The sequence below is a fragment of the Vespula pensylvanica genome, chromosome 5, assembly GCF_014466175.1.
Source record: "Vespula pensylvanica isolate Volc-1 chromosome 5, ASM1446617v1, whole genome shotgun sequence".
Lineage (NCBI taxonomy): Eukaryota > Metazoa > Arthropoda > Insecta > Hymenoptera > Vespidae > Vespula > Vespula pensylvanica.
The window spans coordinates 656,112-674,712 of NC_057689.1; the positions used below are offsets into that span (position 1 = coordinate 656,112).

Consider the following 18,601-nt stretch of genomic DNA (forward strand, 5'->3'; position numbering starts at 1 on the left):
CTATAACTGTATATATTGTAAACAATCTACAAAAATCTTGATAAATAAAATAAACAAGATGCAGTTTTATAATATTACATTTAATTACAGATCAATATATGCATGTAGTGGTACAATGCATTATTGTCTTAAATAATAAAACTTATAAACATCATTTTATATTATAACTCTTTTTTATAAAAATAGATTATAATATCTAAAACTAAAATAATTCTATATAATATGACACCCATATTTTTTTTTATTATACTTTTGATTGATATGTTTATTTTATTTTTTTAAATATATATTAAGATTTATAATTATTTAATTGAAAAGAAAGATCTCTATCTCTTATTTTCTTTTTAAATAAAAAAGACTATGTTCATTTAGATATTCAGACATTCAATAGTTCAACCTTTAATATGATTTATACATTCTTCTGTATAACATTGATTTAATAAGTTATCATACACATGTACGCTTCTACTTACAGAGATATTCAATTTTCAATATAAAATATTGAGATAAATATTATATTTTTACAGTTTACACAAAAAATATACAATTAATATTTTTTGGCTTATGATATGTATGGCAGTGCTATATATATGAAGGATCTATATCCTTCTTAATATCATATTGTTGATATGTTTTATTTCCTTTATAAACTATATTATTTTATTCTCACAAAATTCAATTAAAATAAATTCTCTGCTGAATAATATAAAAGTAATATAAAAAATTTTAACATTTTATAAACAAACAATTTAAAAATTCAATATTTGAATAAACCTATAGTTAAATGTAATAAACCTATAATAGTAATTATCATTCAACAGATGAGGCAAGTTTTGTTGTTAACTTCGTTAGTACTGCTTATGAGATTGCATTGATACAGTTTTAGTATGATCTATAAAATAGTACATTGTATAAAAAATATGATCAACAAAAGTATAATAAACCATTTGAACAATTGCTATTGCAATCATAAGTTCAATTTTATAAATTAGGTGCTATCCAATTTAAAAAATTCATAGCTGCTTCAAATCCAAGAAAACACGCTGCATTTGCGGGAAAAGCACGTAACATAACGGGTGTGCACCCTTTATAAAGTGCTCTTGGCCCCTCCTCTTTTAGCAAACGTGCGAACACCTCACGAATACCTTTTTTATATGTACCTTCAGGTGCTATAAAATCGTCAATTGATTAAGATCTCAAATCGATTATACGAATTCAAATAAAAAGCGAAAATTATCGAAAATATTTTTTACTAAAAAATAAATACCTGCTTGCAATCGGCTTTTTAAAACATCTGGTGGAATACCAATTATCCAATTGGCAACACCAGCAAAACCACCGGCTAATATTGTTGATAATAAACCTAGCTTTCCTCCATCGGGTACTATCCACCTTTGTATAGTTTCATACGTCATAAAATACATTCCACTTGCAGGTACATCTACAGAAATATTAATAAAAGGTTAGAATATATTGATTAGAGGTTTCAAAATATTTCTACTAATCAGAAACAGTCCGTAAATATTACATACAATTAATAACAGTGGATAATGTATGTGGGTGGATAGATAGAAGGCATCCTGTTTGATAGGAGGTATCGAGGAAGATAGATAACAGTTTACAAATTTCAGTTTCCTTTGGAACAGCAAACTGTTACTTGGTATAGAAATTGTGCTGCATTCAAGAATTTTTATAATTATGGCAATTGCATTACCTTATCTCATCATTTTTTTTTGGGTACATAATTCCATATAATTTGGACAAATTATAAATTTTAGTATAGTGTAATTTTCATTCACATCTAAGAAATATTTAAGTATTAGATTTGATAATCCTCAAGCTTACAGCATTTAAATAAGCAACATTTTAATCAATTTATATTTATCATTATATTAATAAATATAATTCTTATATAATTAGTGATATAAGTGTTACATACATTATAAAATTGATTATTTAGATACAGTGTATGGGACAAATAATTGATATTGGTGATATTTGGGAAACACAATGTCCTCAAGGATGTTCTTGTGAAATACAAAAATTTTCTGATCTGCCACTACATCAATGGACTATTCCAAGAAAGTGGAGTAATGTAAGAAGTAAACCTGTGAAGTGTTTTTCTTTTTCCATTAATAAATTTCTATTTAACAGACCCCAACAGTGGATGAAACTGATTTTAGCTTTGACAACGATCACATAGGTGATGAATTATTAAAAGTTGCAACATGTGTAGTAGCAGAAGGACATGAAAAGCTTTTAAGCATGCTTCCTTCAGATATACAGGTAATGTTTTATCAAGTACTACTTATACAAATATTAAATTGACAATTATACAATATAATGATAGAAGCACCATATAATGCATTATTGTAAAGTGTATTAATTTGTTGTTTATAAAAAACTAATGAAAAAGAAGAAGTATTTTTTTTTTTTTTTATATTTGCAGGTTCTCACTATACTTAGGTCAGGTAGAGGAGATGCTGAAATTTTTTTCAAAGCTACAACATTTCAACGTTTTTCTGAATTACTATCTTTAACTATTGAGGGTATAGATTATAATGACCCTTCTGTAAAAGATGTAAATAGATATGAATCAAAAGGTGGTATAGTTTTAGCAGGTGATGCTTTGTTTCCATTGGGAATGACATTACTATATTTGAACTTAGAACGTGTCAGACTAACAAGCCTTAATTTAACAAGTAAAAATAAAGCAAATCTTGTAATTAAGCCAATGAATTTACCTAACGACGAAAAACTTCATAAGGAGCAAGTAGTAACAAGTGTTACAAATGAACACAAAGGACATAGATTAATTTTCTTGAGTCAGCAAAATAGTGGAGAAAGTGATGACAAAGAAATACTTCCATATGATATTTACAAACAAGAAATGGATGGGTATAGAGAAAATGTTGGCCTTTTCACCGGACTTCGTGCCCTTACACATCTGAGGGTATATGATTGTGCACTTAAGGATATATCTTGGCACATGTTTGATGGCCTTGATAGTCTTCTCTATCTTTCACTAGAAAAAAATAATCTAAGATTTATCCCAGAATTTTGTTTTTATGGAACACCAAATCTAAAATTATTATCCTTAGCAAGTAATCAATTACTAACATTAAAAAGTATAGATTTAGCAGGCTTGTTGATGTTGGAACAATTAGATTTAACTGGAAATAATCTTACATTTTTATCAGAATTATCTTTTCCTCCATTCCCTGCACTTAGAATGGCTGATTTTGGGGAAAATCCAATGGATTCTGTATTTCCAAGGTAATTTTGATTTCATGAAATACAAAGATAATATGAATATAATATGATCCATTACAATATGTACATTTTTTTCAGTACATTTGAAATTATGAACACAACAAAACAATTATATCTTGGAGGCACAGGTTCTAAATTAAAATTGCAAAGAAACTCTCTTTTGGGATTGCTACAATTGAAGATATTACATTTATATAATGTAGAAATACCATTGCTAGAACGTTTTATCTTGCAAGGAATGCCATCACTAACACATTTAAAAATACGTGGGAATATTTCAAGTGTGGATTTAGATGCATTTTCAGATCTTGGAAAATTGATAGATTTAGATTTAAGTTATTGTCACATTGAACATATATCCATGGATGCATTCTATGGTTTAGAGAAAGTAAAACGTATAGACTTATCTAATAATGATCTGGAATTTATACCACCTGGATTATTCAGTACACAGTACCAAAAAGAACTGAAGGAAATTATTCTCACAAAAAATAAATTAACTACATTACCCTGGGATTTTTTTAAAACCTTATGGACAATAAACAAACCATCTCAAGTGCAAAATATAAAATTAGATGGTAATCCATGGGATTGTACATGTTCTATGGCTACTTGGAATCCACATTTGGTATGTAAAAATCAAATTACAATATAATTTATAAAGATGAAGTATTTATAATAAATTTTGTTATCTTTAATATTTTGTGTATAAATGTTTATGATATATAATTTATCTAATTCAATAGGTAAATAGAATTAGAGAAACAGCACCACGTTGTTTCACACCTAAAAGACTACAAAATTGGGGAGTTTTCCATGCTCTACGTAAAGGTGGATTACAATGTAAAAGATCAAAACGAAGGCGTATGCATGGAATTCCAAAAGTATTAAATTATGAAGATAACAATGCTATAAGTTAGCAAATTCCTTTTTACTTGCATCTAATTTATAGTAAATATTCTAAATTTGGATAAACTAAAAAAATACATCAAATATGATATTTAATATCTACTTTTGCAATGGTTTCATTTAAATTTTTCTAGAAATGTGATACATATCTGCTAAAGCAGGTTATACACTTAGTTATACGCTACACTGTACAAATATAATTAATGTAATTTATCATATTTACAAACCTCTCAAAAAGGTAGCACATGTACCCTTATAAATACTCCTAAGGCCTCCTTCTCGATAAAGTTGTTTAGCACAATCAAAAGGACCTTTATATCTTTTCTCTGCATCTGCATGTTGTATTTGTAATAGACATTTTATCCGTTCACCAGGTGCCATGATAATAGTTGTAAATATTCCACTAAATGCACCAGCATAAAATAATTGTGGTATAGTGAGCTTATCATCTGGACTTTTTTGTTGTAATTTTTTTCCAACACCATATCCCAAAAAACTCATTGCAAATATAGGTGCCACTCCAACTAGTGGTGCTCCCATACCTAAGTAATGTTTAAGTTATACCTGTTGTAAGGGTATGTAGATATGTATACAACATGTGTATAAAACACTATTATAACAAATAATATTGTTGATAACATAAAATATATGCATACCCTTGTATAAACCACGTATTCCTTCTTTTGTTATAGTTTTTTTAGCACAATCTAATGTACCTGTATATAAAGGCTTTTCATTTGGTTTAGTAATGGGCATAGTTTGAAGACGCACCTTTAAAATGATAAATAGTATAAGTAGCTCTACTTGATAATTGTGTTTAAAAAGCAAAATCACCAAAAATAATAGAAAGAAATATAATTAATGGATAAAACAATTTATTCATTTTATATGGTTAGGAACATGATCTTACTTTAATAGTATCAAGAGGATGGCCAGCAACTACTGTACATATTCCACCAAATCCTCCACTAAGGAAATATTTAACAGGACTCACGGTTTCAGATCCCATGATTAAAAATTCGTGTTAATACTATATTTAAAATTACTTCAACCTTTTCTGATCTACTATATGTCGTACCTAAGTCCAAGGTTATCAATAAACATTAACAATTTACTCATTTAAAGGTAATCGTTGATAAACAGACTAAATTTTAATTCGTCATATTACCACTAGGTGTATTAGTACAAAGTTTCTCCGTTAGAGGGCCTTTCTGTAACATTTACGTAAGTACCTAGCAACACTACATTCTCTGTCTATTATAACCTTCATAAATCGTTTGGATACCGTGGAGAGAAGTAATACGAAGGTTAGTTATTCATTTTGTATAATTATATATTTTTAGAAACAAATATTTTAATATTTATAGATTTTAATATTAATAAGAGGACTTTTATTATTAACAAACTGCGAGTTATTTTCTCTTCAGAGAAATGATAAAAATTATTAGTAAAGTTTTGACCACGTGTTCATATGTCGTAATATACTATACGTATTCATTTTTTAATCATAAAACATCAAGATTTATATAAATTTTATTATTTTGTATATTTTTAAACTTTATATACAATTTAATATACTAAAAATATAATGATGAAATGAAACCAGTCATGATTTTGATGATTATTCAATACATGCACTACCAGCTGAGACGTTTTATTTAACCTATATTCCATTGTTAAAGATACAACTAAAAACTTATTAATTCGATATTATTATTCTTACTCTTTCAGAGTACTTCCTAAACGAAGAGGATTGCATTCTAATAGGTTCGTTATACAAAAAAAAATTTCATAATGTTATCTCAATTATAAAGTAATTATAATTAATTGTATATGATGATATTATCACTCATTTTTATGATTTCTGATTATTCTTACATGCATCACCAGCTGATTAATTTTCTAATTGCTTTAAATATTACATATGATTTTAAAAAGATAATCAATATATAATTTTTTTTCAGGGTAAGGATAATATGTATTTTGAAATACAAAGACGTAAGCAATTAAATTTGTATTAAAAAAACAAATACATTGTATCTATCAATATAACAAGAAATAAATATAAAATATAACAATTAACGATCGTTTGATTTTGAATATTCTTAAACAATAATTATTTAGAAATTTGATTAATACATATTTCAACACAGTCCTAAATTTTTTTAAATTTAACCTTTTATTTGATATCAAATTAGAAAAAAATCCAGATCAAAATTATTAACTAAGATTTTATTTTATTTATATATAATTCGAATAAATTATGTTAGTATTATCATTTTTTTTTAATTTGTCTTATTAGAGCAATTCGTTATTTGACTTATACTGTATGAAACATTAAAAAACCAATATTAGAAATATTATTAAAAAAATAGCAATAAAACATTACATTATTAAATAGTAGTTGAAAGAATATGGACAATCTATACAGTCTATAGTTCTTTTTTTTTTTCTTATTTATTTTGTCTACTATAGGGTTTAAAGATTTTATTTATTAAGCCAGTGATATGTAAAAATACATATATTATCTATGTACAATATTTTATAATATTGGTGCAGCAACCAAGATATACATATATTATACATGTGATTATTATCAATATCTCATAATTAATCTATGAGAGAATATCCTTTCTAATTAAATTTTTAATGCATAAGAAATAATGAAACTTATATTACAAGTCATATTTGTATTCTTTTTATGGTGCTATGAATACATTGTACTTTTTCTGTATATCAAATATAGCAGGAAATTCATTTTTTTATATAAATATTGCATGAATATTATAAATTTAAAAGAGATAAAGCTTATTTGACTGATTAATATATAGTAAAGTAAGATGATCTGTGGCATTAATATCAAGTAACAATAGAGAATAGGTAAGGATTGCTATAATTGTTTTTTAATTATTTCTTTTGCATAGCACAAATCAGATTACTTAAATAATTATATGTAAAGATTAATTGATACAGAATTGTGTACTGGACAGAGATCACGAAACATGAAGAGAAAGTGGTTTTATCATTATCTACTAATGCAGTAGATTTATTTATTACACTTTGATATTTAAATATTTAATTCATGCTAGTATTCCTTAATTTAAAAATGCGAAAATATACATCAGAATGAAAGTTCCAACATCAACAGAATCTTATATAACACGTCAAGTGCATAAAAGTATATTGTAATACATAATTTAAAAATATTATCTCTATCCTGTGTTCTTATAACGTAATAATTTTATATTTATACATATACATATACATATACATATATATATATACATATATATACACACATATACATACATATATATACACACATATATATATACATTGCTGTGTACACAGAAATTGTAAAGGCACTCCAGATTATATTACATTTATATTTTACATATATCAACCAGTAGTTTTTTCCACTTGTAGTATTCAGAGGAGGAGAGAAAAGAGACAGAATAAACATCTTTGTAAATTCTGACTCTTTAAAATATAGTTTTTCGCATTGTAGATGTTGTTTCTTTCTTACATTCCTTTTGCTTTTAGAGAAATATAAAGAATTATATTACATATATTTAATTGTATATAACAGATAGATTGTAATGTTTCATAACTAAAAGAAATAAGCTTGTCTATCCATTATACTTATAAAAATATTTCCAATTATTTAAACAAAAATTGTATCAGTTTCTACAATGAATACTGTGTATAATATACATTACCAAAAGTTAAAAGAGGCTATGGAAAATATTATTCAAAGAAACAATTACTTTTTAAAGAAATAACGATCACAAATGTAGATCTAAAATAATATGTTAGCCCCATTTGATATATCTTATAGATATATTTATAGAATTTTTTTCTATAAGATATTTAGCAAAAAAATCAAGTGACTAATTTATCACAAATTGACTATTTGTAAAACCATTGTATTGTTCTTTACAATACCTTTCAATCATCTAGTTTATAATATACAAATGGAAGGTTGCAGTGATACTACATTAACACATCATTTATCTCAAAATAGCACGATCATACTGCCTCTGTAAAGTAGATTGTACATTTTGAACGTTAACATTTTTTTTATCCCCTCCATGCATGAACATTGGTGTGAATTTTATAATCATCTTTATCCAAAATATATATGATGATTTCCCAAATATCTGTCTATACATTCCCTACCTCCACATTTCATGTACCTTTGGCTTCTCGCTTTAGTAATAGCAAGTTTCACAAGCCTTTGTATTCACACTTAAATACAGTATGTTACAGAACGCTTATCTATAAGAATGCATGTACATCACCATCGTTTATCTAACAATGTCTTAGGATAATGTACACAAACAAAACATGTACAGATTCCATAATCGATTAATAATTTTGATACAATGTTTCAATATCAAACACCAACCTCAGTCTGCTTTTTGTTGATAGAGCTCTTTCAAGGACTTCAGCTCATCAATTAAAGTCTGATTTCTGTTTTCTAGAACTGCAACACGATTTTCTAAGCACTTAATATATTCCTTTTTCTTTCTTCTACATTCTCTTGCTGCTTGTCTGAAAACAAATGCGTTTATTAATTGACGATTAAAATAATGTGTAATAAAAATTCTATAACTATTGTTATTCGGATTATATACTTAGACTTTTTTTGCACAATTTATCTAAATACTAATAAATTAGTTATTTTTCTTACCTATTCTTCAGCAACCTCAGTTCCCTTTTTCTAGCCGCATCTTCAACAACTACACCATGTCCTGAATAAGCTGTAACAGTGTCGAAGACTGTACATTTATAGATGAGAAAATCTTTACTAACTATTTTATTGTAAAAGAGCATAGTAGATAGATGGATAGAGAAAGAGAGAGAAAAATCTTTTCCTAAAAAAATAATGCAAGAAGCATAAAATGAAAATACAATGAGCATTATATATAATATATATGGAATTGTAACTTCACTACTAATAATACAAAGAAGTTAGAATTCTAATGACAAAATAAAATATGAAATAATTAAATTAAAGAAATTTAACAGTTAAATAACAAGATAAATAAATATGAGTGAAGCACACCTGGGACAAAATATTGTGTATCCTGGCCCTGTGCATACTCTACTATAGCTCCACCCGCTGTTGCTGCATTACTCATAGTTAACGTATGAAGCCCTGGGACACCCTCCCCTTGTGTTGCAATTTGAATAGTGCCAGCAGGTATTACTGTAAAATATTATATCAAGCTATGCTTATCCTTATATTGTTACAAATGTATATGTACATATATTTATATTTAAATATATATTCACACATCCATTATGCTGTGAAGATTATAATGTCATGTATGCTTTAGAGAATATTGTGATATAAATTATCAATATGTTTCATTAAGTAGTAGCAAATTATATAAATTACTTTTTCATATATCATTGATACTATATAATTGAGATAAAATATTCTATAACAAGGATGCCACACCAAACAAATATTTTGATACAATGTCATGTTAGGCAATACACACAGGGGTAGGAGATAGTATTTAAAATTTATATATCTTAATATAACTATGCTATCAGTCAAAGACCATCCCAATTTTATAATAGAAAATATGTTTGACGGTGGATGAGATGCATATAGAAATCATAGTGGTACACAGGACAGCCAGCAGAAATATGCAGAAGATAAAATAACCAACCTGTCTGATAATGAAGAGAGTGGGAAGACACTTCACTGTCCACATTAGAATCGCACTCTGAAGAAGATTCTATGGGGGGCAAACGACCGTCTGCAACACCGAATGAAGAACCCTCCCATTACAGTGAAATGTATTTTGTGTTAATACATTTCTACATCTTCTTATATGAGCAAGAGTATTAATCTTTTTGACAAATTTATTTAAATAAAGAAATACTGAGATTCAATTTTAATGATCTACATGAAAGATAGAATGTGATTAATTACAAGCATTCTCAATTGTAACATTGTATGTGCTGGCAAAATTTTTTTATAAGTAAATTAATATGTATTGTAATAAAATGTAAATCATACAAATCAAAATATGAGAAAGAAAGTACTTTGACGATAGCAACAAAAAACTATTTCCTTTCTGGTTACTGATCTATACATTTATTAATTCATTGTGCCGTCAGCTCATACAAAAAGGAAATAGAAGATACAGTAAAAAATTAAATTATGAACTAAATATATCCTATTCTTTCTAAAATAAAATTAGCAATTAAAAAAAAAAAAATTATTTATTATTTCGTAAACTCATAGAGTCATTAAATAAAATAAAACAGTTACAAACATATAATGAATATTGAAATATTTAAATGCAATATAATAAATAAATATATCTACTTAAATGTCACCCTACATGAACTATTGAAATAGGTCAAATGCTATGATAAATTAAAGATGACCAACCACATAGCATAAACATAGAAACTTTAAAGATAAGAATTCTATCAAACATAAATCTATGTTTTTTCGAAAATTGAAATATAGTAATAGTAATAATAATAATAAATTGGAAAAAACATGTATGAACATATTTTATTGAAATGGTAGCAAGTAATATTTATTCTTAAACATTCATTTTTATTTGTAAGGAAAGACAGACAATTATGTAATTTATTAATGTTGAATTCATTAACTATTATTAAATTAATGAGAGAAAGTAATGTAACAAATATCTTCATGAATGCATCATCTTCTAACTTGTACACCGTAACTAAACACAAGTAAACCAATTATCAAATGCAATACTTCTTTTTCTTAAATATATCTTTACTATTCATAATAAAATAAGCACACACACTCATAAGTCAATGAAAGTTCTTGTGTACTTCCAATGGGAAATAAATTTGATTTAATATTCGTTTATATAAGGGAAAAATAAATTGGGATTATCTGGAAACCTAATTGACATGATGTACACTGTAATTTTGGTATGGCATCCTTTCATAGATAAAATGACAGATAAACGAAGAAATATAAGTAAACATAAGTATTATATGTTTAAACCTATTCATTTAATTTGCATACACATGACATTTATAAATTTTTTTTTCTTTTAATTTAATTATTATAATACGATCATTTTATTATTAACAATGACATTTGTATGAACTGACATGCACTTTGATGCTCTCCATGAACAATTTGAACTTAAGTCATATTAAAGACACTATATTTTAAATACTATTGGAATATTTAAATGAATTTAATTTTTTAAAGTTGTATTTCTATAATTATAATCGTAATTACGAAAAAAATTACTTTTCTTTAATTATATAAGTACAATTTATACTAACATAATTTCTTATTGCAATTCTATTAATAAAATTTATTCAATCAAATAATTATAAAAAATAAAAAGTTATAGCTAGTAAGCTACTATATATCAATGTCACATGGCATAGGAAGATCTTTTATATATATAAAATGAACGATTATAAAAAATGATAATCTCACCAGTAATTTCTCCACCACCTAGATCATTAAGAATTTTTCTGTATGATGGACGTCTGGTGAGAATATTACTTCTTGTTTTCGGAGATTCTTCATCCGAAAAACTATCATCACTTCCTGTCTCAACAACCTTAAACATAAAGACTTTATGTACTTCAAATGGTAATATTATTTGAATACATGATAAATTGTTAAATAAATAAATAAATAACTATTATATTTATATATATAGTGTTTAGCAACATTATGAAGTACCTGAAGTGTTTGTAGACTGCCTTGAGCAGTTTGTATGACTGAATTTGGTTTACTAACAAGAATAACATTTCCTTTGGAGAGAGCAACAGGTTGAATATTTGTTGCTGTCTGAATTACAGACTGTTGGTTAGGTTGTATAACTGATTGGACCTGTAAAATATATTATGATTTGATAAATAATAAAGTTGTCTATTCGATTAGACATAACAGAAACAATATACATGCTTCAACATTATTAAACTTTTTCAAAATATTTTCATAACTGTATAAATATGTTTATTCTAGAAATGAATATATAAAATAAAATATCATTTCATAAGATAAAAGCAAAGCTTTTAATTATTCTTATTTTTAAAAGATCAAAGGCAAAAAATGTATAATATTATATATCATTTATATAAAAGATTATTAGAAATATATCTCTTACAACTTGTAAATTAATTTTGTTATAAAAACCAGCATTATGCAATATTAAATAAAAAATCTTTAGATGATAAATTTCACAAAAATATAACTATTTGTAGGAAACAAATACGTAACACATGCATTCTTGAAACCAAAAATGAAATAAATTAACAGACATAGATACACAGGAGCTCCTCCTGTATACCTGTGTTGCTCCTGATGAAGGTAGTGTCAGTTGCACAATGCTGGTAGAAGCTACCAGATGATGAGTTTGCTGTTGAGGCGTTCTATTGAGAGACTGTACCGATGTTGCAATTGCCGGTGCTGCATCACCACTTTGAGAACCCTGTGATAATGGGTCAACGGCCGATCCATTTTCCTCGACCATACTTTCCATAGCCTGGGTACCTGGAGCCCTATAATAGCGATTAGTATAAAATGAGACAGATTATTTTTTACTACCTAGTATATTACATATATGGATAAATTAGACTAAGCACTATTAAAATTGATCAAACCCTTGTAATCGACAAACTTTTACTAATATACACGCACTTTGGCATGGAGTACACTTAAATACATATTCAACTTATTTCACAGGAAAAATATATAAAGAAATCAGTACATAATAATATAGTAAAGTGCTCTAACAATAATATATATAAAGTGCTTAGAGATATATCTTAAAATATTGCCAATTTCGAAGTAATAAAACATCAACACATCAACAATAATTTATTTGCTACTTTCTTTATATTACGTAATAATACCATAAATATTAATTATCAAAAAGATCGATTATTTAATTGAATTGTTTCATTTCCGGCTTCGGTAAATAAGATCTGAAATATCGTTAAACGAAACAAAACAGAAGAAAGCTGTCAAATTTATCGAAGGATAGAAGTAGCGTAGAGTAACAAGGCGAATTTTAAAAGTTCCCGCCAATGAGAACGAACTGACTATGCTACTGCGTCATTTACATAAGCAGATCTAAAAATAATATCAGAACAATAAACACTTAAGGTGCTTTGGCGGCAGATGTATGAAAGTTGCAGAACCGCCATTCATCAATGTGTACATCGTTTTGATCGCAATCAGTCAAGTCCTTGAGGATGACGAATTAAAATACGTTGAAAACAACACGGTAACCCTACATCATTCTTTAACGAAGAAATTCGTATCGTCCTTTCTTCAGACGCCATATTTCGCAGCATATTCCATAGTAGCAGACATAAAACTTCCCATGCGTTGAGACTCTCACGAGTAAAAACGTTTAACGACTACTATTGAGAGTATTTCGGGTGTACCGTTAGCGCAGTGGTCCATGTCCGCTTGTTATTATTCTCCAGCTGGGTACTTACCAGTTACGTATTTCTCGTCACCAACTTTGCTGCAATCGGAGTGGGCAAGCAGGCAGGTACGTAGCAGCCACGTCAAAACTCCAGTGGCTTCGTCACTGGTGGAACCCGAGCTGCGCCGTGCGCGTCACCATCAAAATGGCGACCATCCACGTCCCTCGCCGTCGTCATCCCCACCACTACCGCTGTCGCTGTCGCTGCCACCGCCACCGCCACCGCCACCGCCGCCGCCGCCGCCGCCGCCGCCACCGCCGTCGCCGTTACTATCACCGCCACTTCCACCGCCGTCTCTTTGTAAAAGTACCGAGAGGCGCGGCAGACAATTATACACTTTTTTCGAATCTTCTACTTTTTCTTCCAGCTGACTATCACATTTTGTACTTTCGATACTTTTGTTCTTTCTCGAGGCCTCTTGAGCTCTCTTCCTCTTATTTCCTTCTTGAGATTTCAACTTTTTATATCTTTCTTTCTTTCTTTCTTCGTAAGCTCGTGCAACGTTCTTACGTCATAAGATTGCTTAGAATAAATACTTCTTCGATCAACATAAATGATACGTGATCGTTGAACGATCGAATCATTTCATATGTTTCTTTATTGATTTGATAAGTTTTACAATTATCATATATTATCGCATTTCCGAAACACCATAAATTCGTTCGATCGAATGGACTTTGACATGCCATGTGTAGAACAAAGTAAAAACATTATATATACTGCACAAACATAATGCATGTGTAATGATAAATTCTTTGTAATGTAGAAAGGCAAATCACCGCTGACGTGTCAGTGACGTCATGGAATGACGTCACCGCTACATTTAGTACATTAGTATTTTAAGACAGTTTTTCTTTAATAGATTTAAATATTCTCAACTACGATGTATTAAATCATAATAATACGATAAATGATTAGAAGAAATTATTAATGTCTGTATAAAATTATTTAAGGTAAAAATGTCTAATCATGCTGTGTGATCGCGTATAATAATATTCCAATATCGTTGGATCAATGTTTCAAATGTCGAATGTCAGAGATATTTTATATTCTTCCCTGGACAAAACGTGGATTCTTCACAGTATAAAATAACTATCAGTTTGCTAATATAGGTATACTACAAATTGATACGCGAATATCACATACATCATTCTCAAGGTTACTGATAAATTATCATGCGATATAGTAACAACAACAAGAAATAATACGCGGACGAAGTTATTTCTTTCTTTCTTTAATTTTTTCACTAAATTGCAAATATACGTAAATTTATTAGTGCGAAAAGATATTTCATTATATAAAATTAAAACTTATTTCCCAATATCTTCTCTAATTCTTTTATTTCAACGGAACACTTTACCTACAATCGGGAAAGCGATTTTAGAGTTAGTTTGCAAGAATCGCCGCTAGATGTATGCTGTATACAAGGCTATGTCTTTGATTATTTCTCATACATAACCAATGGACATGGTAACTTTTATAGTTCTGACGTATTGTAAAAGACAAAACCGAATTACCTACAAAATCATATTGAAACAAAAAACTTGAATTCTTAAAAAAATTTATATCTAATATATATATAAACATATATAAACATATATATATATATAATATGTGTATGTTAGTATAGTAAGTGTGTGGATACATGTACATATATATGAGAAAATAACTCGTCGAGAGACAAAATATTTATAAAAGTTCTATATTCAGTTTTATTTTGTATTTCGACAAATACACATTGTAGTTCTCACAAAACGTGTCTCCTGTGAGTAATAACGAAGAATTAACGCGATTACAAAATTATATCACTCTTTCTTTCAATATTCTATATAAATTATTTAATTTTAGAATTAAATTGCGAAGTGGGGATACGTGGTCTCGTGGGAGGACAACAAAGTCGAGTCATTGACTAACTTTGACAATTACTGGTTCAGTCTTGTTTTGAATTTCGACGAGTACGTATCGTAGTTCTGGCAGGACGTGTTCCGGAGAAGTAATAACGAAGAATTAATGTAAGTACAATATTATATCATTCATATTTTCGAAATTCTATGTAAATTATTTACTTTTAGACTTAAATTACGGAGTGGGGATACTCGTCTTCGTGAGACGACAACAAAATCGGACCTTCGAATAACTTTGACAGTTACTGCTTCAGTCTTGCTTTGAATTTCGACGAGTACACATCGCAGTTTTCGTAGTACGAGTTCTCCGCAAGTAATAGAGAAGAGTTAATGCAAGTATATAATTATATCACTCATTCTCTCAATATTCTACAAGATTTATTTTGTTTTAGAATGAAATTGTGAAGTGGGGATACTCTCCCACCCGTGGCGACAACAAAATCGGACCTTTGATCGACTTTTACAGTTGTGCTTTGGCGTTCGACGAGGAAACTTAGAAATTTTCGCGGATGCCATTCGTGCAAGTATCAACGAACAGTTAATTCAAATATACAACAGTTTATTTGATTTTAGACTTACATGCAAAGTGGGGATGCTCGGCTTCGAGAGACGACAACAAAGTTGTGCCTTTGACCGACTTTTATAGTTAGTAGTTCAGTTATGCTTTGGACTTTGACGAGGGAAAATAGAAGTTTTCTCAGGAAACCATCCGTGAGAGCATTAACAAAGAGTTCACGCAAGTACAATGTTATATCTCTCATTTTCGAAATTCTATACTATTTCTTTTGTTTCAGACTTCTTCTTTTCACTTCCCGGGGACTTTGACAATCTACCGCCACGAGTGGATTTAGAAAATTTCGCAGGAAGCCATTCGTGCGAGTACTAACAAAGAGTTCATTCAAATATACAACACTTTATTTCATTTTAGACTTGCGAAGTGGGGATTTTAGAAATGCGAAGTGGGGATACTATCCCACCACGGTCTTGGACCGACTTTGACAGTTATTAGTTCAGTTGTGCTTTGGCGTTCGACGAGGGAACTTAGAAATTTTTGCGGAGGCCATTCGTACACGTATTAACGAACAGGTAATTCAAATATATTTCTATATCACTCATGTTTACAATATTCTATACGATTTATCTGATTCTAGAATAAAATTGCGAAGTGGGGATACTCAGCTTCGAGGGACGACAACAAAGTCGGTCCTTTGACCGACTTTGACAGTTACTGGTTCAGTTGTGCTTTGGCGTTCGACGAGGGAACTTAGAAATTTTTGCAGAGGCCATTCGTACACGTATTAACGAACAGGTAATTCAAATATATTTCTATATCACTCATGTTTACAATATTCTATACGATTTATCTGATTCTAGAATAAAATTGCGAAGTGGGGATACTCAGCTTCGAGGGACGACAACAAAGTCGGTCCTTTGACCGACTTTGACAGTTACTGGTTCAGTTGTGCTTTGGCGTTCGACGAGGGAACTTAGAAATTTTCGCAAGGATGCCATTCGGCGAGTATTAACGAAGAGTTTACGTAAGTACATTACTCTATTCATATTTTCGAAATTGTATACTATTTCTTTTATTTCAAACTTCGATTTCACACTTTCGGATGACTGACAATATATCTCCACGACTTAGAAATTTCCGGACTTTCGAGAAACTTTGATAATCTATCTCCACGAGTGGACTTAGAAATTTTCGGACTTTCGAGAAACACAATCTATCTCCCCGAGTGGACTTAGAAATTTTCGTATTTTCGAGAGACTAACAATTTATCTCCACAAGTGGACTTAGAAATTTTCGGATTTTCGAGGGACTTTGACAATCTATCTCCACCAGTGGACTTAGAAATTTTTGCAGGATGCCATTCGAACGAGTATTAACGAAGACTTAAAGTAAGTATATGTCTCTATCACATATTTCTTGAATGATTTATACAGTTTTCGTTATAATAATGATACTAATTATTTCGTTTGTATTTTTGTTCCAGAACCTCATTGCAATCGTGCGCGTAGCAATGATGAAATCGAGTGTTAGTTTCGCTAAAATAAATTCATCGCGAAGTAGAAGCAGTGTTTATTCGTTCGCGTATCGCGATTTAAAAATAAGTGCTTTACATAGACTGCGCGCAATGCAGTCGTTAGAGTCAGTGTTTGTTCGCCAAGTTTTTTACTTTTTTAACAGTCGCACAGACTGTATTTATAAAAGATAGTAGTTTCGCGAAATAGATTCAGTGATCGTTCGTTAATAAATAACTACCGCGAATTAAAATCAGTGCATCACTGAAGAGGATCCCAACCAACTTCGATGTCGACCTACCTCATTTTCAACCAACTACAAATCATCCACCCTCAATTTCGACCTAAGTCGCGGTCCAGTGTTTTGGAGCCGTCGCAGAACTTCTTAAGTAGTAAGTTAATTTTTAAATTCCTCTGATCACTCAATCATGTCGAGGACGAAAGGTCCGAATCGGCACGGGTGATTGGTTGTAATTAATTAGTAGAAGAGCAATGAGTGACCACGAATAAATTTCTTCGGAGATTTACTCGTGAATGGTTCGTTATTTTTCGATTTATTTATTAGATCAGGATAGAGTCTTCTTGTTTAAACACGTTAATTATAATTATTTGAAATTTGAAATATTTAAATGGATTTTTAAATAATTTTCTCTCGCGAAAATAGTAATGTATCGCGATATTCGCGAATTTTAATAATGAATAAGCAAGAAGACATTCGCGATGGATAGTCTCTGGATTACAAACGAAATTGTATAATTTCTTTTCTAATAATTAGAATAATTGTTTGTAAGAAGGAGCGTCCAATGATTTTTCATTACATTTTTAAATAAAGATTGATCAATTATATTAATAAACGAAAAGTCTCAATAGAGTCATTGCTTTTGAAAGAATAAAGTAGAGTAGAGTCGTTGATAAAAGATAAAAGGACTTGTAGAATCGCAACGCGTAGAACATAGAATAATTTATTCAATTTTTAGCTTAGGATTTTCAGCAATTAATATATTAATTCTCGTATC

General features: G+C 29.2%; 3 protein-coding genes and 1 long non-coding RNA gene across 20 annotated transcripts; 2 read left to right on the plus strand and 2 right to left on the minus strand.

The window, feature by feature from the left end:
* Positions 1 to 367: 367 nt before the first annotated feature.
* LOC122629172 (congested-like trachea protein) lies at positions 368 to 5,321 on the minus strand. Its single transcript, XM_043812279.1, has 5 exons — positions 5,093 to 5,321; positions 4,839 to 4,953; positions 4,410 to 4,724; positions 1,268 to 1,441; positions 368 to 1,169 (listed from the first exon to the last, which is right to left on the minus strand). Exons 1-5 carry the CDS (start codon positions 5,189 to 5,191, stop codon positions 982 to 984), a joined length of 891 nt encoding a protein of 296 aa, XP_043668214.1. The 5' UTR covers positions 5,192 to 5,321; the 3' UTR covers positions 368 to 981.
* Positions 1,427 to 4,410, plus strand: LOC122629170 (carboxypeptidase N subunit 2-like). Its single transcript, XM_043812276.1, has 6 exons — positions 1,427 to 1,737; positions 1,961 to 2,095; positions 2,155 to 2,286; positions 2,450 to 3,276; positions 3,352 to 3,901; positions 4,020 to 4,410. The coding sequence occupies exons 1-6, from the start codon at positions 1,699 to 1,701 to the stop codon at positions 4,191 to 4,193; spliced, it is 1,857 nt and encodes a 618-aa protein (XP_043668211.1). The 5' UTR covers positions 1,427 to 1,698; the 3' UTR covers positions 4,194 to 4,410.
* Positions 5,322 to 7,069: 1,748 nt separating the features above from the next.
* LOC122629280 (cyclic AMP-responsive element-binding protein 1) lies at positions 7,070 to 13,842 on the minus strand. Of its 17 annotated transcripts, none has more exons than XM_043812533.1 (8): positions 13,612 to 13,842; positions 12,609 to 12,720; positions 11,900 to 12,049; positions 11,648 to 11,774; positions 9,867 to 9,956; positions 9,251 to 9,394; positions 8,876 to 8,945; positions 7,070 to 8,736 (listed from the first exon to the last, which is right to left on the minus strand). In XM_043812533.1, the coding sequence occupies exons 2-8, from the start codon at positions 12,699 to 12,701 to the stop codon at positions 8,592 to 8,594; spliced, it is 819 nt and encodes a 272-aa protein (XP_043668468.1). In that variant the 5' UTR covers positions 12,702 to 12,720; positions 13,612 to 13,842; the 3' UTR covers positions 7,070 to 8,591. The 17 variants fall into 17 exon arrangements, with proteins under 17 accessions (XP_043668468.1, XP_043668467.1, XP_043668459.1 ...); XM_043812532.1 differs by having other exon boundaries at positions 13,666 to 13,841; XM_043812524.1 differs by having other exon boundaries at positions 12,510 to 12,720; positions 13,612 to 13,841.
* Positions 13,843 to 15,648: 1,806 nt separating this feature from the next.
* LOC122629419 lies at positions 15,649 to 15,992 on the plus strand. Its single transcript, XR_006327254.1, has 3 exons — positions 15,649 to 15,668; positions 15,729 to 15,856; positions 15,953 to 15,992. It is a non-coding gene; the product is annotated as an uncharacterized LOC122629419 (long non-coding RNA).
* Positions 15,993 to 18,601: the final 2,609 nt, after the last annotated feature.